Genomic DNA, 25,954 nt, shown 5'->3' on the forward strand with positions numbered 1-25,954 from the left:
CTACTAGCCTACTCAACATCCGCATCTCAAAAACTTCTAGCTTTTTCCTTCCCTTTGTTTAACAAGTTTTGTTTCATTCATCCTGTTTATTTTTCTTTTCCTCTATAGAATGGAATATTCTCAAATAGAGCATATTCCATTATAATCATGTTTTAGATGAATAAAATAAAATGCATAGAATTTTAAAAGAAACCAGGTATATACAGTTCCACATTAAATAACAAGACCCAGGGCAGCAGGTCTTTCAATGACCGAAATTTAAGTAGTGTTGAGCTTAATACTGAGTTCTCCCTGTTGACTAAAAAAAGATGTACAACTTGAGAGTTTTGAGTTAAGTTTTATTTGGGGCAAAATGAGGACTGCAGCCTGGGAGGCATCATCTCAGGTAGCTCTGAGAGACTGTTCCAAAGCAGCAGTGGGGGAAAGTCAATATATAAGGTTTTGGTGAAGGGGGAGTTCACTGCCATGAAACACTCATTTTACAAAAGGTTTGTTTTTGTTAGTCATGAGGATCTGATGTCACCATGAAGGGATTTCGTGCTTCTCTAGATATGAGGAGATGCAAGGATTGAGATAATAAAATCTGTTCCTAAACGCATCCAACTATCTAAAGACCTATCCCACCAGATTCCCTAGAGTACAGAATGCCTCACTCCACCCTGAACTCCCTCAGGGTTGTTGAGGGTCAACAGCTTTAGCAGCATGAGGTTCAATCTCTGTAGAGGCAGATGGCAAAAGCCTTTGTTGTTGTCATTGGCAATGCTCTTGATAAGTGCCAATTTGTAGTTTACATCCCCAATAACTGTAAAGTGATATGAAAGTGCTGTTATAACTATTGCTGAGACTCCCGAAATTTGTATCCATGCATTAAAATTGACATGAAGGTGATGCTAGATTTCAGTTAGTATTTGGTCCCAATGGTCCGCAGACTGCAGTCAAGCCCAGGCGACGGGGCTGCCCAGGTCCTTTAGCTGCCAAAGGACTTTCCCCAGCCAGTCCAGCCCCGGAAGGTTTAGCTGCCCTCAGGGCAGAGGGGACACATGAATTAAAAACCGACAAGGGTGGAATCAGCTGTGAGGACACTTAAGCCTTCCTGGCGACAGTTAAATGGGGAAAGGACTGGAACCCAGTCCTTCCCAGAGCTGCAGGCGAGGTGTCTGCCGGGCCTCGGCCTCCAGCATCCGGGAGGGAGGTCGCGCAGCCGCAGGCGCCGGGGAACTGCCGCCCCCACCCCCGCCCGGCAGGGGGCGCGCGCGCGCCGGCGGCCCCGCCCCTGCGCACGGGCGCCGGGGCGTGCCCGCCGCCAGGCATCAGCAGTCTATCGGTAGCGGCGGGTGGCCTGCGCGGCGTGTTCGGAGGGGGCGGCTGCGGCGGCGGTTCTAAGCGCTTGGCCGCCTGCGGGTAGCGGCTCGGTGGGTGAGGCGGCGGTAGCAGCAGTGGGTCTCCAGGTCGCGGCGTCGGGCTCCCGGAGCTGTAAGCGGCAGGAGGAGGATGGCGGAGTCTTCAGACAAGCTCTACCGGGTCGAGTACGCCAAGAGCGGGCGCGCGTCTTGCAAGAAATGCAAAGAGAGCATCCCCAAGGACTCGATCCGGATGGCCTTCATGGTGCAGGTGCGGGCGGAGGGGCGCTTTGTGCGCGGCCGGGCCTCCGCGCGTCCGGGGAGGGGGCGGGGAGGGCCGGCCCGGAGCCGAGGGCCTGGCCGACCGCTCCCAGCCAGCGCGGGGCCTGCGGGCACAGCTGCTATCGCGGGACGAGCCCGCCGGGGGGACCCTTCTTCCGTCGTGTTTTGCTGATCTTGCAGGAAAAGCCCGGGAAATACGGTCTGGAGCCGGTGGGGCCTTTTACTTTGTGAAAATAGGGAGCCGCTTCTATCCTTAGTTCTGGGTTTATTTTATTGCCATTCGCTTCGGGAAGGAAAGTGACTCGTGTTTTTTTGAAGCTAGTTTTGACCTCTCTTGTTTTGGAAGATATTTGTCCTACATTGACGGTGGCGACTGGCAAATGACGATTTGGATTTTTTTTTGTAATCTATTTTTGGCTATCATTTCAACACCCGCTCACTCTCATTTTTTTAGTTAATTATGCAAAACTATGCAAGTCGATGTCATTTCAGTACAGTGCGTTCACTTTTGGCTTACGTTATGGTTTAACATTTTCCCCCAAACTTTCCAAGTTCACAAAACGTCGTCTTTGTAGCTATCTTGTTTGAGTAAGAGTGGTTCCTGGTGATTCTCATCTGGACTTGTTAATATTGTCAAGATTCCCTCCGGTGGTCCCTGCGGCTTCAGGGCAGGCCAGAGGGGTGTCGGAGTGAGGTGGTGTGTCTGGAGACCCCTCCCAGGGCAGAGAGATTCCTGCCTCTTTCAGCTTCCAAAAGCTCCCGTCTGTCTGTGTAATTCTAGTTCCCACCTGCCCTGTCCTCCCCACCCCAAGGTAAAGCTTTTGTCCAAGCTTAGTGCTCATGGTCAAGATAGCTTGATTTTCCCTCCACCGGTGAGGCGGTAGGTATTTTAGGAATGACTAGGTGGTATTGCTGCCTTTGCAGTAGTTAGGTGGTGCAGGGGAATGGGTACCAGTGTACTTAGGCTATCTCATTTCATAATATTGTTACCGAGTCCCAGCTCAATCTGCTTACTGCCCGACAGGCTAATGGAAGCACGGAATACTAACTTCATTTGGAAAGCCAACTGACCGAGAAAATGGCAGACTGTTGTCTTAAAATCAGCTGTCTTGTTGGGGTCTGGATGCCAGCTTCTTTTATAGGACACAGAGGGGAAGGAGTTGAGAAAGTAAAGATCATTTTCTTGCAAATCTCTCCTGAAATGGCCAACCTTAGGGAGGGGAAAGAAAGAAACTGAAGTTGCTTAGTCGTGTCCAACTCTGCAACCCCATGGACTGTAGCCTGCCAGGCTTCTCCGTCCATGGGATTGTCCAGGCAAGAATACTGGAGTGGGTTGCCATTTCCATCTCCAGGTGATCTTCCTGACCCAGGGATTGAACCCAGGACCCCGGCACTGCAGGCAGATTCTTAACCATCTGAGCCACCAGGGAAGCCCTTAGGGGATGTGTGTGTTAATCTCTTTAGGGAGAGGGGCACGGTTCCCAGAGGCAGGTTAATATATATGATTATAATAACAAGAGCAATGAAAAAGGTTAAAGTCCAATAAACAGATCGTGCGTGATCCATCTGGGAGTTAGAATTAGCAACAGTATGTCACTTCTCAGGTGGCACTAGTGGTAAAGAACCTGTCTGCCAATGCAGGAGACCAGAGACATGCAGATTTGATCCCTGGGTTGGGAAGATCCCCTGGAGGAGGAAATGGCAACCCTCTCCAGTATTCTTGCCTGGGAAATTACATGGACAGAGGAGCCTGACGGGCTCCAACAATATGACAGGGGTTGGCATTGTCATCTTAGTATCATTCTCAGGGCCACTAGCTCACTACCCAACACTTATCTCTTAGTAAACACTCACTGAGCACCAGTTAGGTTCCAGGCATGGTGTTAAGTACCAGGGGCACAAGGACAGACTCCATTTCTGGGAGGTCACAATTTGGTTAAAGGGGTGGTGACTGGTAAACATGGCTGTGCTGGGGTGGGTGCCACCTGATAGAGCTGTGCCGTTGGCATGGTGGGTGCCAAATTGGAGCTCACCACAGAAGTGGCAGAAAGTTGAGGATGGAGGAGTAGACGAGGCCTACTATTTGAGGAGCCTTGTCTCCCCCAGAGCGTCTTTTCATTTCATCCTAACGTTTGGGTGGCTGGCTGATCTCGTGAAGTCCCCATTAATGCAGGGGCTCTTAACCTGGAGTCTGTGGGATGGCACATAGAACTCAAGAGGTCCATGAGTTTCAATGAGAAAAGATTCCTGTCTTCCCTGGACTTCGGTTACAATTCATTACTTCATACAGTTATGAATGTAAGCCCCAAAGCAAAGGCACGTTAACAGTAACTGCAGTTTTTGTCATCAGTAGTAGTTATTTTCATATTGTTTACGGTTGTTGGGGATTTTTTAAAATAACCATTTATACTCATCTCAACAAGATTATGGGCTTCCCTGGTGGCTCAGATGGTAAATAATCCACCTGCGGTGCAGGAAACCTGGGTTCCATCCGTGGGTTGGGACAATCCCCTGGAGGAGGGCATGGCAACCCATTCCAGTATTCTTGCCTGGAGAATCCTCATGGACAGAGGAGCCTGGCAGCCTACAGTCTGTCGGGTCACAAAGAGTCAGACATGACTGAGTGACTAAGCATGGCATAACATGGCAACAAGATTACAGTAGTTGTTAGCAATAAGATTATAGTAGTTATTAAAGCGGGTGCTGGATCTTGTTATTTAATGCCTTAAACTTTGTGGTGAAGGACAGGGAAGCCTGGCGTGCTGTAGTCCATGTGGTCACAGAGAGTCGGATTGAGAGACTTGTAGATTGCTGTATCCCAGTAAACTTTTTTAATGTTTTAATAAATTATTTTAATACCATTGGTTTCCTTTGTGAACTTATGTATTTTATTGTGCATTTTAAAATGTTAGTCTGAGAAAGGGACATCCATAGGCTTCACTGGACAGTTAGAGAGGACCCTGTTCTATTGGGACCTGGGTGAGGAGTAAAGAGGCTGGTTAGCTCTAGTCCAGGCAGTTCCACTGAGTAATCACGTCCTAAACTAAATAAAGTCTAACATTCTGGGCTCTCCTGCTTACTTGATAGTGAAGGAAATTTTTGTTATTAAAATTAAGTGTGATTTTTCTCTAATGGTACTTGAGGGTGGAGTTTTAACACATATTTTTTAGGTCCTGTAGGCTGAGCTGGTGAAGGCCAGAAAAAAAGAAGCCTTTCTTCCCCTCTCCCTTTGGATTTAAATACCTTCTTTTGCATTTGTGTGGGAGGATTGTTCTCCAGTATCAAACACCTGATACTTTAGCCGGCAGGCCCTGGGGCAGCCTGGAGGGGAATGAACCGGACCTTGGTGTTCTCGGGAGGGCCTGCAGGAAACACCCTGGTGACTTTCTTCCTGGTAACAGTTCTGTGCTCTCTGGGGTTCCGTTGCTCAGTCGTGTCCGACTCTGCGACCCCGTGGACTGTAGCCTACCAGGCTTCTCCGTCCATGGGATTCTCCAGGCAAGAATACTGGAGTGGGTTACCGTTTCCTTCTCCAGGGGATCTTCCTGACCCAGGGATCAAACCCGGGTCTCCCGCATTGGAGGCAGACGCTTTAACCTCTGAGCCACCAGGGCTCTCTGGGGTAGGCTGGCCCTGGTGTGGCCTCTTTTTTATAGCCTGAGAGTGGCTGGGCAAGGACCCTGGTGCATGGTGGGCACTCATGTTTGCTGAGTCTACAGCCAAGGATTCTGCTCCTTCCTGGAGTCGGGCAGCTGCCTGGTGAGGCAGTAGGCTTGTGATCTTGGTCTGGTTACTTTCCTGCCATCTCACTCTCAGTCCTGAGTTCTTAAGTATAAAGCTTTGCGTTGATCGAGCATCCTTTCCTCTGGAGGGAGACCATCGGCCTCAACAGTCCCGGAGTCTGTGCCATGAGTATACCCTGGTAGAGGCTTTTCATGTTTGGCACCGTGCCGGTGCTTGGGGACACAGCACTCAGGACAAAGTTAAAGGAGCAAGTGTGGGGGCCTCAGAGAGCCAGGAAGAAATTGTGGCCATAGGTTCCAGTGAGGGGGGATGGACAGAGCCATGCGTCAGGGGCCCCCCTCTGCACTTAGAGGAGTCTTAAAGAGGGGTTCCAGGGCAGGCAGAACCAGGTCAAGGCCACTGCAGATGCTGTAACAAGACGTCCAGCGCTTAAGGATATGTTGGCTGCCTTGGTGAACGTTTGAGAGCCAGGACATGAGTGTTCTCTGAAATGCCGTTTGTTGACTGGTTGTGGATGGGGAGGACTGTCTTGAAGGGAGCATCTTTCCCACAGCAGGAGTTCCTCCATCCTTCCTTTCTTCCTCTTTCCTCCAGACCTGGGGCACCCCACAATGTTCTGAGTGCCTGCCATGACTGTGCTGGCAAAACAGGCATTGCATGGCGCCTCTCTGGGCAGCTCCTGACCCGATGCAGGACACAGACCTTGATCAAATAATAAGCCAAATGGATCTTAACTCTGGGGAGATATGGGAAGGGGCATCTGTCACGGGACCTGAGGAAGTGCTGTTGTCTCTAGTTAGATCTGGGGAGCCCAGGGGACAGCCATTGCTGCTGTAAACCCAAGCTGCGTGACCCTGAGTCCTTGTGCCCCAGCCGTTAACCCTCTATTTTATTCAATGCTGTCTATAAAGCCCAGAGAGAGGCTGCTCACCTAGTAGGAGAGGGCCAGTTGGGAGAGCTTGTCCCTGCTTTTCCTGAGCACTTTCCGTGTCCGCATGACTCCATCCTAAACAGTCAGCTTGGTGTTTATTTTTAATGCTGTTTTATGCCATCTGCTTGACATTTAGAGTTATGTCCTATCAAAGCAGATGTTTGGGGCCTTCAGTCAGAAGAACCGTTTGTGTATTTTTAAGTACCTCTTCCTGCCGAGCGACATAGAGCAGCGTAGTGGAAAGAACCGGGGCTGAATCACCTGTTGCCTGTCTGACCGCACCCCCGTGAGACTGTGAAATGAGGGTGCTGGTTCCTCGGAGACAGCTGTGGGGTGTCCCATGGTGGGTGGTGGGCAGCAGGGTCCCTCCGGCTCCTGGGGGTGGGGCGCCCCCCCTGCCGGTCCCTTTCAGTCTCCCTCATCAAAGGCCTTCATTCTGTGCACATCTGCATGGCTCCTGCCAGCAGGACACTTTCCTGACGCATCTGCTCAGCCCGGCGCTCATCGGGGCCTCATTCCCCATTGTCCTAAGTGCACAGAGCCCTGGGGGCCATGCGGACCCTGGCGGTGGTGGGGCCTCTTCCACTTGGGAGGGCCCCGGAAAGCAGGACTGGCATCTTCTGCGCCCTCACCTAGCTCTGAGCTGAGTTTGCGACTGAAACGTAGTGGCAAGTTTGGTAACCGCTCTCAGGGCTGAACTCTAAGCTGATGTGCTGGTCAGCCCCACGGATGTCCTGGTGCCTGTCCCCAGGGCAGGCAAAGCAGCTTCCTCAGCTGACGGGTGGGTGCCGGCCTCTGTTGACACATAAGCAAGGGGGTTGGGGATGTCTGGTGCTGAGGACTGCGCCTGAGGCTCACGGCTCTTTTTCCACCTCTGATTCCGCCCTTCTAGTCGCCCATGTTCGATGGGAAAATCCCGCACTGGCACCACCTCTCCTGCTTCTGGAAGGTTGGCTACTCCGTCTGGCACCCTGATGTCGAGGTGGAGGGCTTCTCCGAGCTCCGCTGGGATGATCAGCAGAAGATCAAGCAGATGGCCGAGACTGGAGGCGCGACAGGTGTGTGTGCAGCGGGGAGGCGTGGGGGTTGCCCCAACCCTGGAGCTTCCTGGGTAGGGACCGTTCTGTGAGAGCAAAGAGTAGGTCCTTCAGCTCACTCTCCTGTTACTCCAGCGGCATCTCAGTGACCCAGAGTTGTTCTGTTGGGTGCGGGCTATGTTACTTCTAGATGCCTTTAAATTTGCTGTGGTGGTTATCTTACTAGACCCTCTGTTAGAGTAGTTTCAGGTTCACAGCACAATTAAGCAAACAGTATGGAAAGTGCAGAGTTTCCACAGAGATATGACCTCTTCCACCATTAGCTTCCCCTAGCAGCTGCAGCTACGTTGACACATCGGTTCACCCAAAGTCCAGAGTTTGTATTAGCCATCAGTCGTGGTGGTGTGCATCTTTCCTGTAAGGGTTTGGGTAAATGTATAATGACATATATCCATCACTATAATGTCATTCAGAGTATTTCCATTGCTCTGTAAAATTCCTCTGCATTCTACCTGATCCTCCCTCCGTCTCCCAGCCCCCGGCAACCACTGATGTTTTTCCTATCTCCATAGTTTCATCTTCTCTAGAATATTGTATTGTTAGAATTACACAGTATGTAACCTTTTCAAATTGGTTTATCTCACTGAGTAATACACATTGAAGATTCCTGCGTATCTTGTCACAGGTTGGTAACATTTCTTTGGGGCACTAAATATTCCACTCTCTGGAAGTACCACAGTTTATCCATTCACCTACTGACCTCAGGTGCTTCCCGTTCTAGCAGTTATGAATAAAATGTCCCCATGCAGGGTTTTGTGTGGACATAAGTTTTATAGTCGCTTGGATAAATACTAAATACCAAGGCACACAGTTGCTGGATTGTATGGTAAGAGTATCTTTAGACAGCAAGCTATTTTCCAAAGTGGCCAGACCGTTACATTCCTACCAGTAATGAACCAGAGTTCCTATTACTCCATGTCTTTACCAATGTTTGTTACCAGTGTTTTGGATTTTGGCAAACTAATAGGTTTGTAGTGGTATCTTGTTTTAATTTGCAATTCCCTAGTACCACATGGGCAGAGCTAACACAATTCTGCTAAGAGAATGCACTGGTCATAGCAGACACTCTTTTTCAACAACTTAAGAGACACTTTACGCATGGATAACACCAAATGATCAACATTGAACTCAGATCGATTACATTTTTGTGGCCAAAGATGAAGAAGCTGTCTGCGTCAGCAAAAACGAGACCTGGAGCTGATTGTGGCTCAGATCATCAGCTCCTTACAGCAAAATTCATGCTTAAATTAAAGAAAGGGAGAAAAACCACTAGGCCAGTCCATTGCAATATAAATCAGATCCTCTATGATTATATAGTGAAAGTGATAAATAGATTCAAGGGATTAGATCTACAGAGTGCCTGAAGATCTGTGGACAGAGGTTTGTAATATTGTACAGGAGGCAGTGAACAAAACCATCCCAAAGAAAAAGAAATGCAAGAAGGCACAGTGGTTGTTTGAGGAGTCTTTACAAATAGCTGAGGCAGGAAGAGAAGCAAAAAGCAAGGGGGAAGGGGAAAGGTGTAACCAACTGAGTGCAGAGTTCAGGAGAATAGCAGGGAGAGATAAAAAGGCCTTCTTCAGTGAGCAATGCAAAGAAATAGAAGAAAACAGAAGGGGAAAGACTAGAGAGCTCCTCAAGAAAATTGGAAATATCAGTGGAACATTTCATTCAAAGATGGGCACAATAATGGACAGAAACGTTAGGACCTAATAGAAGCACAAGAGATCAAGAAGAGATGGCAAGAATACACAGAAGAACTGTACAAAAAAGATCTTAATGACCTGGATAACCACAGTGGTGTGGTCACTCACCCAGAGCCAGACATTCTGGAGTGTAAAGTCAAGTGGGCCTTAAGAAGCACTGCTGCCAGTAAAGCTAGTGGAGGTGATAGAATTCCAGCAGAGCTATTTAAAATCCTACAAGATGATGCTATTAAAGTGCTGTACCCAATATGTCAGCAAATTTGGAAAACCCAACAGTGACTGCAGGACTGACCAGTCTTCACCCCAATTCCCAAGAAGGGCAGTACTAAAGAATGTTGAAGCTACCAGACAGTTGCACGTATCTCCCGTGCTAGTAAGGTTATGCTCAAAATCCTTCAACCTTCCACAGTACGTGAACTGAGAACTTCCAGATGTTCAAGTTGGGTTTAGAAAAGGCAGAGGAACCAGAGATTAAAATGCCAACACTCATGAATCATAGAGAAAGCGGGGGAATTTCAGAAAAACATCTGCCTCTGTTTCACTGACTATGCTAAAGCCACTGACTTTGTGGTTCATAACTGTGGAAAACTCTTAAAGAGATGGGAATACCAAACCATCTTACCTGTCTCCTGAGAAACTTCTATGCAAGTCAGGAAGCAACAGTTAGAACCTTATATGGAACAACTGACTGGTTCAAAATTGAGAAAGGCTGGTGCAAAATTGAGAAAGGCTGGTTATTGTTACCCTGTTTGTTTAACTTATATCCAGAGCACAGCATGCAAAATGCCAGAGTGGATGAGTTGTAAGCTGGAATCAAGATTGCCCGGAGATTACAACCTCAGATATGTAAATGATACCACTTTAATGGCAGAAAGCAAAAAGAAACTCAGCCTTTGAGGGTGAAAGAGGAGAGTGAACAAGCTGGCTTAAAACTCAACATTCAAAAACTAAGATCATGGCATCCGGTCCCAGCACTTCATGGCAAATAGAAGGGGACAAGGTGAAAGCAGTGACAGATTTCCTCTTCTTGGGCTCCAGAATCACCGTGGATGGTGACTGCAGCCATGAAATTAGAAAACAGTTGCTTCTTGAAGACAGGAAAGTTACAGCAAACCTAGACAGTGTATTAAAAAGCAAAGACATCACTTTGCCAACAAAAGTTTGTATAGTCAAGGCTGTGGTCTTTTATGGTAGCCATGTATGGATGTGAGTTGGGCCATAAAGAAAGCTGAGTGCCGAGAATTGATGCTTTCAAGTTGGTGCTGGAGATTACTGTTGAGAGTCCCTTGGACAACAGGAAGAGCAAACCATTCAGTCCTAAAGGAAATCAACCCTGAATACTCATTGGAAGGACTGATGCTGAAGCTGAAGCTCTAGTACTTTCGCTACCTGATGCAAAGAGTTGACTCGTTGGGAAAATCCCTGATGCTGGGAAGAATTGAAGGTTGCAGGAGAAGAGGGCAATAGCAGATAAGACAGTTGGATGGCATCACTGATTCAATGGACATGAACTTGGGAAAACTCCAGGAGATGGTGAGGGACAGGGAGGCCTGGCATGCTGCAGCCCATGGAGTCACAGAGAATCAGAAACAACTTGGAGACTGAATAACAAGAAGTGCCATAGGATTTTGAGCATCTTTTCACTTCATTTTATTGAGTTCATCGTGTAGTTTGGACAACAGTCTTTTCTCAGATATGTTTCTTGCAAGTGTTTTCTCTCAGTCTGTGGCTTATATTTTTTACTCTCTTGGTGCTATCTTTCACAGAGTAGACATTTTTGTTTCTAATAAAGTCTAGCTTATCAATGATTTCTTTTATGTATTGGGTCTAGTACTGTCTAAAATGTTATCACCAGGGGCTTCCCTGGCAGTACAGTGGTTGAGATTCCAGTGCAAGAGACTTGAGAAACCCAGGTTCAATCCCTGGATTGGGAAGATCCCCTGGAGGAGGAATGGCAACCCACTGCAGTATTCTTGCCTGGAGAATCCCATGGACAGAGGAGTCTGCCAGGCTTCTGGCAGTCCATAAGGTCACACAGAGTCAGCCACGACCGAAGAAACTTAGCACCATACCCAAGGTCATCTAGATTTTCTCCCATATTATTTTCTAGAAGTTTTATAGTTTTGTTTAATCAATACATTTAAGTCTGTGATCCGTTTTGAGTTAATATTTGCGACAGGTGTGATCTGTCTAGATTAAATTTTTTTGCACATGTATGTCCTGTTGTCCCAGTACCACTTGTTGAAAAAGCTGTCTGTTCTCCACTGTGTTGACTTTTGCTCCTTTATCAAACATCAAGTGACTGTATCTGTGTGGGTATACTTCTGGACTGTGTTGTGGCTTATTTATCAATTTCACCAATATCACACTGATTTGTTTATATAGCTTTATAGTGAGTCTTGTCAGGCAGTGTCAGTTCCCTGACTTTGTTTCTTCAATATTGTGTTGGCAATTCTGGGTCTCCTGCCTCTCCATATAAGCGGTGGTCAGTTGGTCAGTATCCACAAACTTAACTTGCTGAGACGCCTTTAAATTTTAAATGGTTGATTTTTTTTTTTTTTAATCATCCTTTGAAGGCGATCTCCCGAGACTGTATTCTCATTTCTCTGCCTTCCTGTGAACTGACCCAGTTTAACCTATGATTGTGACTCCAGGCTGTTGTTGAGAACAAGAAGTTTTAAATTGTCCCAGATCCTGTAATTCAGAAAGAACTATCATTAATATTGCAGGGTGTCTTATTAGAAAATGTTTTTCTATTCAGATATTGATGCTTGTGTGTTTGTGTTTTTACTCCTGCAGAAAAAGGATTCTACCTTGAGTATAATACTTTTTTTTTTTTAATGTTCCATCACCTTTTCTTTGTGATAAAATACACATAACACAGTGCTTACCACTTTAAGTGTACATTTCAGTGGTGTTAAGTGCCTTCACACTGCTATGCAGCCATCACCATCATCCTTCTTCAAAACTTTTTCATCTTCCTAAACTATTACTTCATACCCATTAAACATTAACTCCTCTTTTCTCCTCCCCCTACTCTCTGACAACCGCTATTTCTGTCTCTGAGTTTGATTACTTCTGAGTACCTCATACAAGTGGAATCAATCACACAGTATTTATCCTTTTGTGTTTGGCCTATACTGTATTTGTCCATCTGTGTCTGACTTATTTTACTCTGCGTGATGTCTTCAGGGTTCATTCAAGTGACGTCTGTCAGAATTTCCTTCCTTTTAAAGGCCAGATAAAGATTCTGTGATATGGCTATTCCACATTTCATTTATCGGTTCATTCATTGGTGGACATTTGGGTTGTTTCTACCTTTTGGTAATTGGTGAATATTGGTATGCATTTATCTGATCCAGACCCTGTTTTCTGTTCTCTTGTGTATATACTCATAAGTGGAGTTATGAGTGGAATTATCATATCAATACGTTCAGTTTTTTGTGTAAACTGCAGTACTGTTTGCCACGGCAGCTGTGGGATTACACATCCCCGCCAAAAATACACGGGTTTCTGATTTTCTCCACATCCTTATTAACACTTTTGTTTTCTGGATTTTTTGGTTTTTCAGGATTTTTTAAAATATCCTTCATAATGTTTTGAAGTGATATCTCATAATCTTGATTTGTATTTCCCTGTGGTCTACACATTGCATTTTACAGTTTTAATATTTACTCTTCTCACGTTAAAAGTTACAGATTTCCATCATTATTGTTTAAGATAACATTGTATTCGTTTATTCAGATCTTGCTAAATTTTGTGCATCATTCAAGTATTTGGCATATATTATAGTAATTTGATTGAATCCTTGCCGCATTGCTTGATCAGTTTTTCCAGTTGAGTTGAGACACCTGGAGGTTAGTTGAGTGGCCCAAGGTTAGCATGGTGGTGAATGCCCGAGGTGAGATTCAAGTCCAGACTCTTCAGCTTTTGAAACTAGGCTGTAAACCATTTAGCAAACAGAACTGTCACACATTTCTCATATATCCTGGGCATCTGTCCAGTTATTTCTTTAAGAGAAGGAAATACTGCTGAAAGAGATGAACTGTTTCAAGGTGTGTGTGCCAACCTGCCTTTCAGAAAGATTGTATCAGTTCTACCTGTACCAGCAATGTGTAATGTACTCATTTCTCCACTTCCACACCATCCCTAAGTACTTTCATTACTTTTCATTTTGCTGGACACGTGTTTCATCATAATGGAGCTTCATCTTTGAGTCAGTGTTCTTGTTGTAATATCTGTTTTCTCACAGTACCTGTTTCTGGTATTTTGAAATTTTTCATCCAGAATTTTTAGAATAATACAGTTATATGCACAGACTTTACATGTACAGTTCAGTGAATTTTGACAAGTGCATGCACACATCTGACATTCGTCCATCAATAAGTAGCCCCCAGAAAGGTCGCTTACGTCCTTTCCGAGTCATCCTTCCTCTCAGCAAGGTAACCACTCTTCTGGTTTCTGTCCCTTCGGATTAATTTTGTGTGATTTAACATTTCAGAGAAAAAGGAATAGTGTCTTTTTCTCTTGTAAGCTGCTTTTGCTCAGCATGTCTGTGAGACTCATCCAGGTTGCCTTATGTGTCATCAGTTCTTTTTTAATTACTAAAGAGTAGTCTTTTGACTATATTTGAGTTTGTTCATTCTCCTGTTGATCTAATATCATATGTCATAGTAAGCACTTACTAAGTTCTTTCCAAAGTGAGGAGGGGGGCTGCAGAGCAGACGCCGGGAGTGGGAGTGGTAAGACCACCACCAGCTAACATTGTGCTGTTTCCAGGAGCCTGAGAAAATTTTTAATTTTATTGCCAGAGAAGAAACTGTCAACCAACCACAGTAGTTAGAAACAAACGTAGGTGAGATGGACCAACTGGTTGCCCAAAGCAGAAGGTGTCCTGGTAGAGGAATCCCAAGAGGCAGAGGAGGACAGGGCTCTTTGGAACTACACTGAGGTTGTTGAAATGAGCGTGGCTGTGTTAGATGTTTCAGGCAAAGGCCAAGATGGTGTTGGCAGCAAGACAGAGAAGACACTGATTGACTTTGGGGCAGGGTACGCCAAGTCCAACAGAAGCACGTGCAAGAGCTGCATGGAGAAGATCGAAAAGGTGAGAGCCTCAGCCTTGGTCTGTCTGACTTTCTGGATTTCTTGCATCGGATGTCATTGGATATCTCAAAAGAAAAAATAGGGCTTTAGGTGCTGGGTAAAAATAAAGTGAATCGTCTTGGTAGAGACAGGAGATAACGGTGACTTTTCTTGTGGGCAGATCTAGCCCTGATTATTCACAATGCCGTCCTTGTGTGTGTCACTGAACCTGCTCTTAGGAAACCTGGGAGAGTTTGGAAAACACATACACAGTGGGCCTCTTCTGGACCCCCAAAGGGCTTCAGGAAGCTGTTGGTTGTGTTTTATGGTAGACTCAGTTTAAGGAGTGTGTTTGTTCCCTAGTGTCAGCAGCCAGGCTTTCTTCCACTTAGTCAGGAACTTCGTCCACCCTCCTTCCTTTCCAGCTGTCACCCCTGTAGAATGACAGCTGGTTGGGCAGAGTGACGGCTGTCTGAGTAGCTCAGACACAGATCAGGGGGTTGGCCCGTGCTCTTTAGCCTTGTTACCAGAGATCCTCTTGTCTTAGGCAAACATTCTGGTTGATTAAATCAAGGCACTGATGAGAAGTTTCCACCTCCTCAGTGTTGTACCGGAAATTGAGGCAAGTCAGTGAGTGTTCAGAAAGGAAAAACGTGAAATTGCTAGATCTTCTCCAGCTGACTTTTACCATAAGAATTTGAGGCAAAAGTTGAAAGTTTCAAAGGGAGCGCCCAAGGCCGTGTGTCACGGAGTGTGGCCAGGCCTGAGGTGGAGTTGTGTCAGTGCCACTTGGTCCAGGTTTCCCCATCTGGGGCTCACGGGCCTGAAACTCACTAGGGATGTCAGACCTGGGCAGGATGGCAGGACTGGATGCTAGCTTACAGGTTTGCTACCGCATTTTAGGGAACCTTCATCTGCATAAGGAGACTGAGGAGGCTGGGTAGGAGATTGCAAAAGATCCCTGCTAGGACTGAGGCCTGCTCTGTGTCCCTTGGCTTCCTTGGTGGCTCAGATGATAAAGAATCTGCCTGAAATACAGGAGACCCAGGTTCAGTCCCTGGTTCGGGAAGATCCCCTGGAGGAGGAAACAGACAACCCGCTCCAGTATTCTTGCCTGGAGAATTCCTTGGACAGGGGATCCTAATGGGCTACAGTCAATAGGATTGCAGAGTCAAACACGACTGAGCAACTAAACACTTCCACTTCTGGCTCCCTTGAGCCTGCAGTATAGCATCCCAGGCATTGTTCTTACCTCTGCACTAGGTTCTACAGAGTGTCCTCAGGGTGATGTTACCACTTTATCACTTGCCCAGGCAGCTGGGTGGGTAGGTAGCTAGTTGGACTTTCAGTTCAGTTCAGTCGCTCAGTCGTGACCGACTCTTTGCAAGCCCATGAATCACAGCACGCCAGGCACCTTATTTAAAAATGGGGAGCAGAGGCTTCCGGGTAACACAATCCTTAATGGCCTAAAAGAACCAAAACCTTCCAGCAGCCCTCCCATCACCTTCAGTGTGGACCTGGTCGCCCCTGGGCTGCCCCGATGTTTGACCACCCTTCCTTGTCTCTCTTTGGTAACACGTGTGGATTCTCCTACAGGGCCAGGTGCGCCTGTCCAAGAAGGTGGTATTCCCCGATAAGCCCCAGCTGGGCATGGTTGACTGCTGGTACCACCCAAAGTGTTTTGTTCAAAAGCGAGAGGAGCTGGGCTTCCGTCCTGAGTTCAGCGCAAGCCAGCTCATGGGCTTCAGCTGCCTCACTGCAGAGGACCAAGAAGCCCTCAAGAAGCAGCTCCCGGGCATCAAGGGTGAACGGTGGGTAGAGGGCTAGGGGTGGGGGGTGTCCGTGGGGCTTCAGGGACGGGCTGCACGCAGGCCCAGCGTCTGTGTCAGACTGCTGCACCCTCTTGACTGCCCCGTCTGAGTGTTCCCCTGACTGGAGTCCACCACCGCCTTTCCTCTCACTGCTCCATGACCCACTCTCACGTCGCCGTGGCAACCCCAAGTGTAGAGGCACAGCCTTCAAGCACTGTCTCAGTTCTAAATGCACGCATTTAGGACTTTCCTGGTGGTCCAGTGGTTGAGAGTCTGCCTTGCAATGCTGGGGACACGGGTTCAACCCCTGGTCTGGGAAGATTCGACACGCCGCGGGGCAGCTCAGCCTGTGTGCCGTGACTACTGAAGCCCATGTGCCCTAGAGCCCATGCTCTGCAACAAGAGAATCCACCACAATAAAGAAGTCCTCACACCTCATCTAGGGAATAGCCCCTGCTCACCGCCTGCACGCGGCAACAAAGGCTCAGAGCAGCCATAAGCAAATAGTAAATTTTAAAAATGAAATAAGTGCACAAGTTTATTGTACAGCACATGTGGCTCTGGAATGTTAAAGAAAACTAGAAAGTCAGAGGCATGAATTTTAAAGTCCTCAGGGCGCTTTGACACTTGGTATAGGTATAAGAAGAATGTATAAGCTTCCATTTATGCCGTAACCACCAGAATTGGCTGAGTACTTCTGGTGTGCTGGGCACTATGCTAAGCCTTTTACAGGATAGTTCATTTCACTATCACCATGATCCTACAAGGTAGAGGGTATTCTTTTCCCCACTTTAATGAATGAGGGAAAATACAGGGGTTCGATCTCAGACCAGTGTGACAGCTGAAAGCATTAACCACCATGGCTGACCTGCCCTGTTTCTAGGGGCTACTGATGACCCTCAGTGCCCTCTCTCAAGTCAGGGGTGATGCTCCTGGACTTGGTCAGCATTGTTTGCTGACCTGGCTGAAGCAGACCAGCTGGCAGTGCGTAGACTACTGCTTCTTGTTGGGCTTGAAATGTTAGCTCAGCCTCCTGCGTCTGAGAACAGCCTCTTGGCTTCAGGAGCAGCCCCGTGTCTTTGCTTGAAAGACTCAGTGCCTGACACTGGTGCTTTGTCTTCTGCAGTCCCTGCCCTCACCCGTGGCCTTAACTTCTAGCATAGTCCCTGCCAGAACCTTCCAGGCCATCTTGTCTATACCAGGAGATGGGTGGCATTTTGATGTCAGATGAGGCCTAAGCCCTGGGTCAGATGAGGCCTAAGCCCTGGAGTGACCGCTGGCCCGTCCTTGCAGCAGAGTATGTCATGAAGTGGCAGCTGCAGACCTGAGCAGACGGCGAGCTCCTGAGTGGGCAGCACCTGGCCGAGCCGTGTTAAGAGTGGCATGAGGATGCTATGTCACCGAGGTATTGGCTTTCAGGGTTTCAGTGGTTCTGGTTCTTTCTCTCACATCCTTTGTCTGTTTTAGAAAGAGAAAAGGCGATGAGGTGGATGGAATAGATGAAGTGGCCAAGAAGAAATCTAAAAAAGAAAAAGACAAGGAGATTAAACTTGAAAAGGCCCTCAAGGTGAGTCCCGAGCTGCATTATCTCCTCTTACCATTCAGTCTAATTCTCTTCCTCATTCTGGGGAGAAAGTTAAAGGAGGTGTGAGTGTCCTGCTTTATAAGAGATTTTAAAATTCCCAGATCGATAGCTGTTGTTCAGTAGCCTGGTTTTCCCCCCAGGCTTTCTTCCCTCCTCGCAAAGCAACGTGAAAGCATCCATAATGGGCTCTCAGCGTCAGACCAGTGGCCAGGCTGGTGGGAGCCGAGTTGTCACTTCCCACTCAGCTTCGTGCTGGGATAGGCTTGTCATGCTTTAGCCACACAGTGCATCACTGCATCCCGGACCTAAAGCACGTTGGAAACTAGGTATTGAATTCAAGGATGCTGAACATTCTTGGCACAGAGAATGGCTGAAAGAGAAAAAATTCAAATTTTTTTTTTTTTTTAATGAAAATTTCTTGGCGGCGGGGGAAGAAAATAGAAGGCATATAGTAAAAGGAGAAAACTGCCCATTAGATCAGTGGTCATTGACCGGAGACATTCATCACCATGTTGGTAAACATGGGTCAAAGCAAAGTAAGCATATCAACCAGAAGATGTCAAGTGTTTGGGAAAGTAGGAGGGGGGCAGTCAGTCTCTTCTTGGGTATGTGGTTCCCATGCCTAATACAAATCACAGATTTGGTGTGAGTTGTCCTTCAGTTTAAAGCGTGTCTGTTTTGCGCCAGCCATGGCTGCAGGGCCGCTGCGGCGGGTTTGGTGCTCTTCTTCCTTGCTCCACACGCTCCCCAGCCCAGCACGTCGTCTGTGCTGGCTTCCCATCCTTGGTCATGGAGGTGACATCATCTCACCTGGCGCCCTCAGACTTCTTCCTCATCCTCCCTCGTTCCTTACACTCTGTCGTTCCAAGGCACGCCGCGTGGTCCTGCAGGCGTGGATTCTTTTAATTGTATATTTTACTTTCAAAAAATGATGCATACTTATATTTTTACTTTTTTGGGGGGTGCCACACCGTGCAGCATGTGGGATCTTAGCTCCCCAACCAGGCATTGAACCTGTGCCCCTTGCAGTGGAGGCGCGGATTCTTAGCCACTGTACCACCAGGGAAGTCCCAGGGGTCAGTATTACTGAGAGGCCCTTACGGAGGTGGGGCAGGGCAACCAGCCCGACCTGTGTGTGGGATGCAGCTCTGTCACGTTAAAGTCCTCACCTGGTGCTGAGAGGGCTGGCATTTTCGTCTGTCTTGCAGAGGGAGGGTCTCAGGCCTAACTGGGCATGACTTGCCCAGTCCCCTAAAGCGGGAGGAAGCGCTCCCCTGCCCTAGCTGTGCCGTGGGGAGGCCACTGCATTCCAAAGCAAAGCAGATGGGAGAATTAAGTGCAGTGACGGGAGAAGTGCCCACGAAGAGTAAGCACTGCATAAAAATTACCACAGAGATTTACAGTTGTGATTTCCGAAGACCTGAAGTCTGTTCACAACAGTGAGCGTAATGCACGATCAAGGCGGTCGGGGTGTTTGGGGCTTGTCCCCACTCGCAGGTAGTTGGGGAGCCGCCCCTCCTCCCTGCGGTGCTGGACAGATAAACCCGGTGCCTTCCTGCATGCGTTTCCCGAGATTTGTCTCTGAGGGGCTGGTTCCAGGGACTCCAGTGCCCGAGTGCCCACACCGTAGTCCGACTCAGACACGGCACCCCGTGCTGGGAGCAGAGCCCTGGGGATGCGGCCGCTCCGCTCAGTGCAGGGCTGTGAAGCAGGACTATGGTGGGAGCCAAAGCAGGGCCAGGGTGGACCCTCTGGTTGGCCACCTCTTTTCTGAAAAGAGCAGATCTCTCAGCTGCTGGCTGTCGCACACAGGCCCAGAACGACCTGATCTGGAACATCAAGGACGAGCTAAAGAAAGCGTGCTCAACGAACGACCTGAAAGAGTTGCTCATCTTCAACAAGCAGCAAGTGCCCTCCGGGGAGTCGGCGGTGAGCTGCCCTTGTGTTACGAGAGCCGCGGGCCAGGCGGCCAGGCCGTGTGCGGTGACTGTCCCGGTGGAGTGTGGGAGGCCCTTCGGTTGAACACCTGCCGGTATTAATTGGGAGTGACATTCCACAGTCGTGTTGCATGGTCATCGCCATCGAGGTCGCCATTTGCGGGGGCAGGAAGGGCAGGCGCTCACGCACTGAGATGGGCTGCACGTCTGCCTCGCGTGTTCATGCCACACACTTGGGCCCGAGAAGCTCTCTCTGCTGCCTTCCTTCTGGACTCCCCAGGGGCCCCGAGGGCTGTTTCCCCAGCAGGCCCTGCCGTCACTCCAGTGCAGTCAGAAGCAGTGGATGCTCTGGGCGCTCCCTCTATTTCTGAGTCACCGAGGGAATGGGGTAGCTGCAGGAACACTTCACGGGTGGACATAAGATCCAAGCTCCAACCATGATCTGCCTCCCCTGGGGAATGTTAGGGAGCCTCAGGGCACTCCCTTTTTTAGCAAGTGAAGTCTGTGCAGATTCTTCATCACACATTGGCAAATGTCCTCTCACGGCCCTCCACCTTTCCTCCCTGACGTGTTTCTTCACTGGCTTCAGATCTTGGACCGAGTGGCCGATGGTATGGTGTTCGGCGCGCTCCTTCCCTGCGAGGAATGCTCAGGCCAGCTGGTCTTCAAGGGCGACGCCTATTACTGTACCGGGGACGTGACCGCCTGGACCAAGTGTATGGTCAAGACACAGACACCCAACCGGAAGGAGTGGGTGACCCCAAAGGTAAGTGAGGTGGGAGGTAGGAGCAATCCTGGGATCTGTTTACAGAAAAACCTGGTCCCACCTTCCATGCTTGTCCACATTCAAGGCCACTATGACTGCAGAGTAGAGTGTCTCAGACCGCTTTACATTGGGGCCTTCCTCATAATCAGAATATGAAATTATGTCACTGGTTCTGTACATTTGCAAACTACACAGATGGAGAACCAGTGCACTTCCAGCTGGAGCACAGCTGGAGTCCAGCTGCTATAAAACGTGAAGACTGTGAGTCATTTTTAATTTCTGTTTCTCAAGTGTCTACCCTCTGCCAGGCACTGTTCTAGGCACAAGAGACACAGTGGTGAACCAGTGGCGATTCCTACCTTTATGACAGAAGGGTACTTCTCAAGGACATTTCCTTGCCTAGGTGCTGGAGGAGGAGTAGGACCCAGGGTTCACGTGTCCCCTGTCACCTCTCTGCTGAGTTCTCAGAATGCCAGAAGCCTGAGTTGAGGCACCTTGTTAGGAGCCGTGCTGCTGGGGAGCCAGCAGTGTCAGGGGGCTGGCTGCTGGAAGGACCCAGCACCACCTGGGACAGTCGTGGCCCTGCCGCTCACTGGGCTTTGGGGTTGGGGTCTGTCAGTTTCCCTCACTACCTGTGTCTTCTGGGGGTGGAGCATTTTGGAGCAGCAGTGTATGTAACTGTCATCTGCGTCGGGGCTGAACGCCGCTGTCCCACGTTTTCCCCTTTTGCACTCATTCTTTTCCTGCCTTCTCTGTCCCCTACCGTAATTACTGAATATTTCCTGTGCAGCTGCTCTGAAACAAATCTGACTGTCGCTGCCCCACCCTTAAAACCTCACAGTGATTCCCCATTTCTTCCAGAAATATTTTCCCAGTTCTTCTGAGAATGTCAATGTTACGAGCCCATTTGTAGTATTTGTATCCCTTTCAGTATCTTAGGTTGGGGAAAAAATAAGATTGTTACATGAACTATTTTGTGTTGATCTGTGAGTTGTGCTGCATCTATGTGTAGATTTCTAAGGGTTATTATAAAAGGAGACCTGGATATGCAAGACATTTCGTCAGGTCAACAGGTCTTGCTGCCCAGGCGAAGTCACGGACTTACAGGCCCTGTGTAGGGACTGTGGTGCCACCAGGGGCTTGGATCACAGAATCACAGGCGTCTCCTTGGCGTGAACCCCCTTTTCCAAAGGCCTCCACGGCCTGACTCCAGCTGCCTTCTGCAGCCCCTCTTGGCTCTCTTACCCGCTTCTCATGCTGCTCTCACTGCTCATCACATGCGTCCTCTGTGTCTCCGTCTCTCCCCTTCCCCAGTCCATCCTCATCTGTATCTCTTTCATACACAAAATTGACAGTGGGGAACCAACTGTAGTTGCGTGTTCCCAGTACATCACAATACCCGTTGGATGCACATACTTAACTGCCTGCTCTTCAGCTTCCAGCCAGCTGAGCAGGTCACTGCCTCTGAGGAGCCCTCCCAACATTGCCCGCGTTGCATCACTTTAGCACGCCTCTGATTTAGAGGCCAGCTCCTATATGGAAGTTGCCTTCTTAATCTGACTCTCAGTCAAGGCTGTGTTTGTTTCTCAAAGGCCAAAACTCTTTTAAACGCACTGTGACGTGTGGCACATGTTAAATGCCCAGCATATGTTTTATCCACTGGATGGTCATTGACCATGGATCTAGTAGGGAAGGACTGTTTCAACTTTTTATTTTGTTTTGGAGTATAGCTGGATAACAGTGTTGACAAACAGTGAAGGGACTCAGCCATACATTTGTACATATCATTCTCCCCCAAACCCCCCTCCCATCCTGGCTGCCACATAACATTGAGCAGAAGGACCGTTTGTTGGTGGGATGAAGACTTAGGAGAGTAGGGACCTGGTACCCCTGAGCCTCGTGCACGTGATGTTTATTGCGTGACCACTTAGACCAGAGCCCACGGGGAGTCACCTGGGGTGCAGGTGGACTGTGCTGGACACTGACTGTTGTTGGGCTGCCTGCATCCACGGTCGCTTCTAGGAAGGGAAGAGAAGTGCCTTCATTTCCTTCCAGGGAATAACCTCTCTCCCAGGATGTGGAGAGTCTGGGGGGCTTTTGGTCATGGAAAGGACACATGACCCCAGGAAGATGCCTCTTGATCCTTAGGATTGCAGCTCGAGAGTGAGGCCCATGGGTTGTAATCTGGTTCCAGCAGGGGTCCCCTGACCAGATAGTCAACGGGTGTTTTGTTTTGTTGTTGTTGTTGTTGTTTTTTCCTCTTAACGCGTCACAGTACCAGCTCTATTATAAATGTAGAAGCACTAATAATAAGTACTTTATCAACAGTATTTCAACTGTTGTTGAAATACTATATCAATTGTATTTCATACCAAAAGCCTCCAGTCTTCCTATTGTGTTATTCTTTATTGTAAGAAGAAAAAGATTCTGAAATTCTTTGCTCTGTCAGTTGGTTATTTCGTGGGAGAACTGGTTTCTTAACTATAACTTACGTTCTTTAGGAATTCCGAGAAATCTCTTACTTCAAGAAACTGAAGATCAAAAAGCAGGACCGTATATTCCCCCCAGAGAGCAGCGCCCCAGTAGGGGCAGCACCTCCACCCTCTGCAGCTTCAGCGCCTGCCTCTGTGCACTCCGGCCCTCCAGGTACAGCTCCAGGCCCAGCCTGGGTGGGGAGGGCTGGAGCCCTGAGCTTAGCGGGGAGAGGGGATCCAGCTGGGTTCTCCTTCTCCTGTTGGCTGATCCCATGGGGAAACTCTGCCCTTGTTCTCCCCACCCCACCCCCAGCAGGAGGAGGAAGGCTGGGGAGGGGCTTCTAAGAAGGATCAGGGAGACGACCTGTGGGGACATCGTCCTGCCTGCCTAAATCTGCACTGCTGAGCAGAGTCAGTCCAGGTCTCACCTTTCCGCCTCTGGGCAGCACCCCCTACTCCACCCCCACCATTCATCCCGAGCCTAATGTGACACTGGGACTCTGTTCACTCAGAGACCCGCTGTACGTACTGTGATCAACATGAGAGGTATTCCACACCAGCAAAGACAGTGAGATCAGTCTGTGTTTTCCTGGCAGAAAGGAGCTGTTGTCTTTGTTTACTCAGAGATATGTGGCTTAGTTGTTGTGGCCACCGTGTGGCAGGTGGAGGGTGAGGATTCATCTGTGAATGTCAGCCCACCAGTGCCCTCCCTTCATCCCCTGGGGAGAGGTCGTGTGGTCATCCCAAGTCACCCTGCCGTTTGCAGCTGGGTTCAGGAGCATATGTGGTGGGCTGGGTGGGGTCAGCACCCGGGCCCTGCGCTGAGGGTCCCCTCTGCATTCCCCTCACTTGCAGTTCACAGCTCAGTGGTTCTGCTCGCTGTGGAGACCTCGGCCAGCTTTCAGTTAAACCCTGTGGGTGTCCCTGGTTGTTCCCCCCTCACAGTTCAGTTTAGTTGCTCATTCGTGTCCGACTCTTTGCGACCCCATGGACTGCAGCACACCAGGTTTCCCTGTCCTTCATCAGCTGCCAGAGCTTGCTTAAACTCATGTGCATCAAGTCGTTGATGCCATCCAACCATCTCATCCTCTGTTGTCCCCTTCTCTTCCTGCCTTCAATCTTTCTCAGCATCAGGGTATTTTGCAGTGAGTCAGTTCTTCACATCCGGTGGCCAGAGGTTTAGAGCTTCAGCTTCCAATGAATATTCGGGACTGATTTCCTTTAGGATTGATCTTGCGATCCAAGGGACTGTCACAGGGATGGCTTAAAGGATTGCACAGCATCACTTGTGGAAATGTGTCACTAGCTCTGTACATCTCCATTTGCAATAAATAGATGGCACAGTCCTAATCCAGGTCTTCCTTGGCCTGGGGTTAGTGCTGAACACCTGAAATGCCAGGGTTCTTGGTGCCTGAATCCATCTCAACTCAGTGTGGTCCTGCTGACCAGAGCTTCTAGTGGTGGACAAGACTGATTTTTTAAATGGGGTTGATTAATAAGTATCCTGTGAGGATTGTAGTTTGTTTGGAATGGGGGTAAAAAATAACAGAAGGAATTGCGAGTTGGCTGCCCACCACTGCCCAGACCCCTGGTCCTTCCTTGTCTGTGGTGCAGACCCAGACGCCCCCCAGACATCCCTGCTCACGGCCTCATTGTAGAACGGTGTCAGTGTGTGGCTCATCCCCATCTGGCCCCTTCTGTGCTGAGAACTGGGTGCGGTTTGCTGTCCTGTCCTCTGCTTTCCTGTTACTCTAGCTCATTGCTGTTTACGTGGCCTTTTCCCTAAGGAGACCCGTTTCTCCCTGATCAGAGAAGGCGCTGAGGCCGTTCAGGGGCCTTGCAGCCTGTCTGACTTTTCCCTGGGAGCTACTGCCTAGTTTTCTCCTCTCCTGTACCACAGGTAGCAGCCCTGTCTCATGATCCTGTTTTCCATTCCAGACAAGCCATTATCCAACATGAAGATCCTGACTCTTGGGAAACTCTCCCAGAACAAGGATGAAGTGAAGGCCACGATCGAGAAACTCGGGGGGAAATTGACAGGGACAGCCAACAAGGCCTCCCTGTGTATCAGCACCAAAAGTAAGTCTCACTGGCCTGAGAACCAGGGGGACCCTGTCTGTCCCTCGTGATTGTGTTGAGCCCAGTGTCCGACACACACAGGGACCCTAGAGGTATGTCTCTTACTGCGGGCCTGGTTCAGGTTCTCTGAAGGGGCACGGGCACTCAGAACTTGGCCTTGCTCCCCGTTGTGGTCTCTGCTCACTTGTCTGAAGACCAGCCCACTCTTGTCGCCTAGCACTGTTCACAAGATGTTGGTAGATTTTCCACTAGAACAAAAGTTCACAGCTTAAGCAGGCTTGAAATGCAGAGTTCAGGGTCCACAGATTTCTTTGCAGGCTTATTACACTGATGACCATCTTAAGTCTCCAAGAGCAGAAAGCACTACGCCGCTTTTCCCATGCAAACCTGACTCGCCTTATCTGTGAAATCCTTGTTGACATCTTGTTCTGTAGAAGGGTTTGGAGAAAGCAGCTCTCATTCATCACACCTTAGAAAAGGAGGGTTGTTGCTAGTTTCAGAACAGTTGTCAAAGTGAGCAAAGTTCCTGAGTGCTAGATTTTGAAGGAAAAGAAAACTGAGTGGTGAGGAAAGTACCGAGTAAGTAACGACACTGGCGTAATTTGAGATTTCGCTTTTTGTTCCTTCCAATTTGAACAGAGGAGGTGGACAAGATGAATAAAAAGATGGAGGAAGTAAAAGAAGCCAACATCCGCGTCGTGTCTGAGGACTTCCTGCAGGACATCTCTGCCTCCACCAAGAGCCTTCAGGAGTTGCTCTCCACCCACCTCTTGTCCCCCTGGGGGGCCGAGGTGAAGGTGGAGCCTGTTGAAGCAGTGGCCCCAAGAGGGAAGTCGGGGGCTGCGCCCTCCAAGAAGAGCAAGGGTCCCGTCAAGGAGGAAGGTGAGGCCCTGAGTGGCCCCGCCCTCCCGTGGCCCCATCGGGTCCACCCATGCAGAGCCTCTCCCTTTGTGCCCCAGTGGTCTGATGAGAGCTGCCCACACGGTCTCAGTTCGTTTTCCCTTGTCACAATGGCAGCAACTTCAGGTGGTGGGAGGCAACACACACATTCCCTGTTGACTCTGATACAAGCAAAGATGACTCACTTGCTCTGCCTGCTACCTTCCCCTTTCTGGTTTAT

General features: G+C 48.9%; 1 protein-coding gene across 1 annotated transcript in view; it reads left to right on the plus strand.

Moving 5' to 3' along the window:
* The first annotated feature begins 1,301 nt into the window (after positions 1-1,301).
* PARP1 (poly(ADP-ribose) polymerase 1) overlaps positions 1,302-25,954 on the plus strand; it is a 41,904-nt gene continuing 17,251 nt past the window's right edge. The window contains exons 1-10 of the mRNA XM_055419782.2: positions 1,302-1,611; positions 7,190-7,355; positions 14,080-14,204; positions 15,779-15,993; positions 17,461-17,560; positions 19,391-19,507; positions 20,105-20,281; positions 22,783-22,927; positions 24,694-24,834; positions 25,474-25,716. Of these exons, the coding sequence (XP_055275757.1) occupies positions 1,492-1,611; positions 7,190-7,355; positions 14,080-14,204; positions 15,779-15,993; positions 17,461-17,560; positions 19,391-19,507; positions 20,105-20,281; positions 22,783-22,927; positions 24,694-24,834; positions 25,474-25,716 (1,549 nt within the window). The 5' untranslated portion in view covers positions 1,302-1,491. The remainder of the gene's footprint in view (positions 1,612-7,189; positions 7,356-14,079; positions 14,205-15,778; positions 15,994-17,460; positions 17,561-19,390; positions 19,508-20,104; positions 20,282-22,782; positions 22,928-24,693; positions 24,835-25,473; positions 25,717-25,954) is intronic.

The sequence above is a fragment of the Moschus berezovskii genome, chromosome 17 (assembly GCF_049115385.1).
Source record: "Moschus berezovskii isolate FMDL1 chromosome 17, NW_MosBer_1.0, whole genome shotgun sequence".
NCBI lineage: Eukaryota > Metazoa > Chordata > Mammalia > Artiodactyla > Moschidae > Moschus > Moschus berezovskii.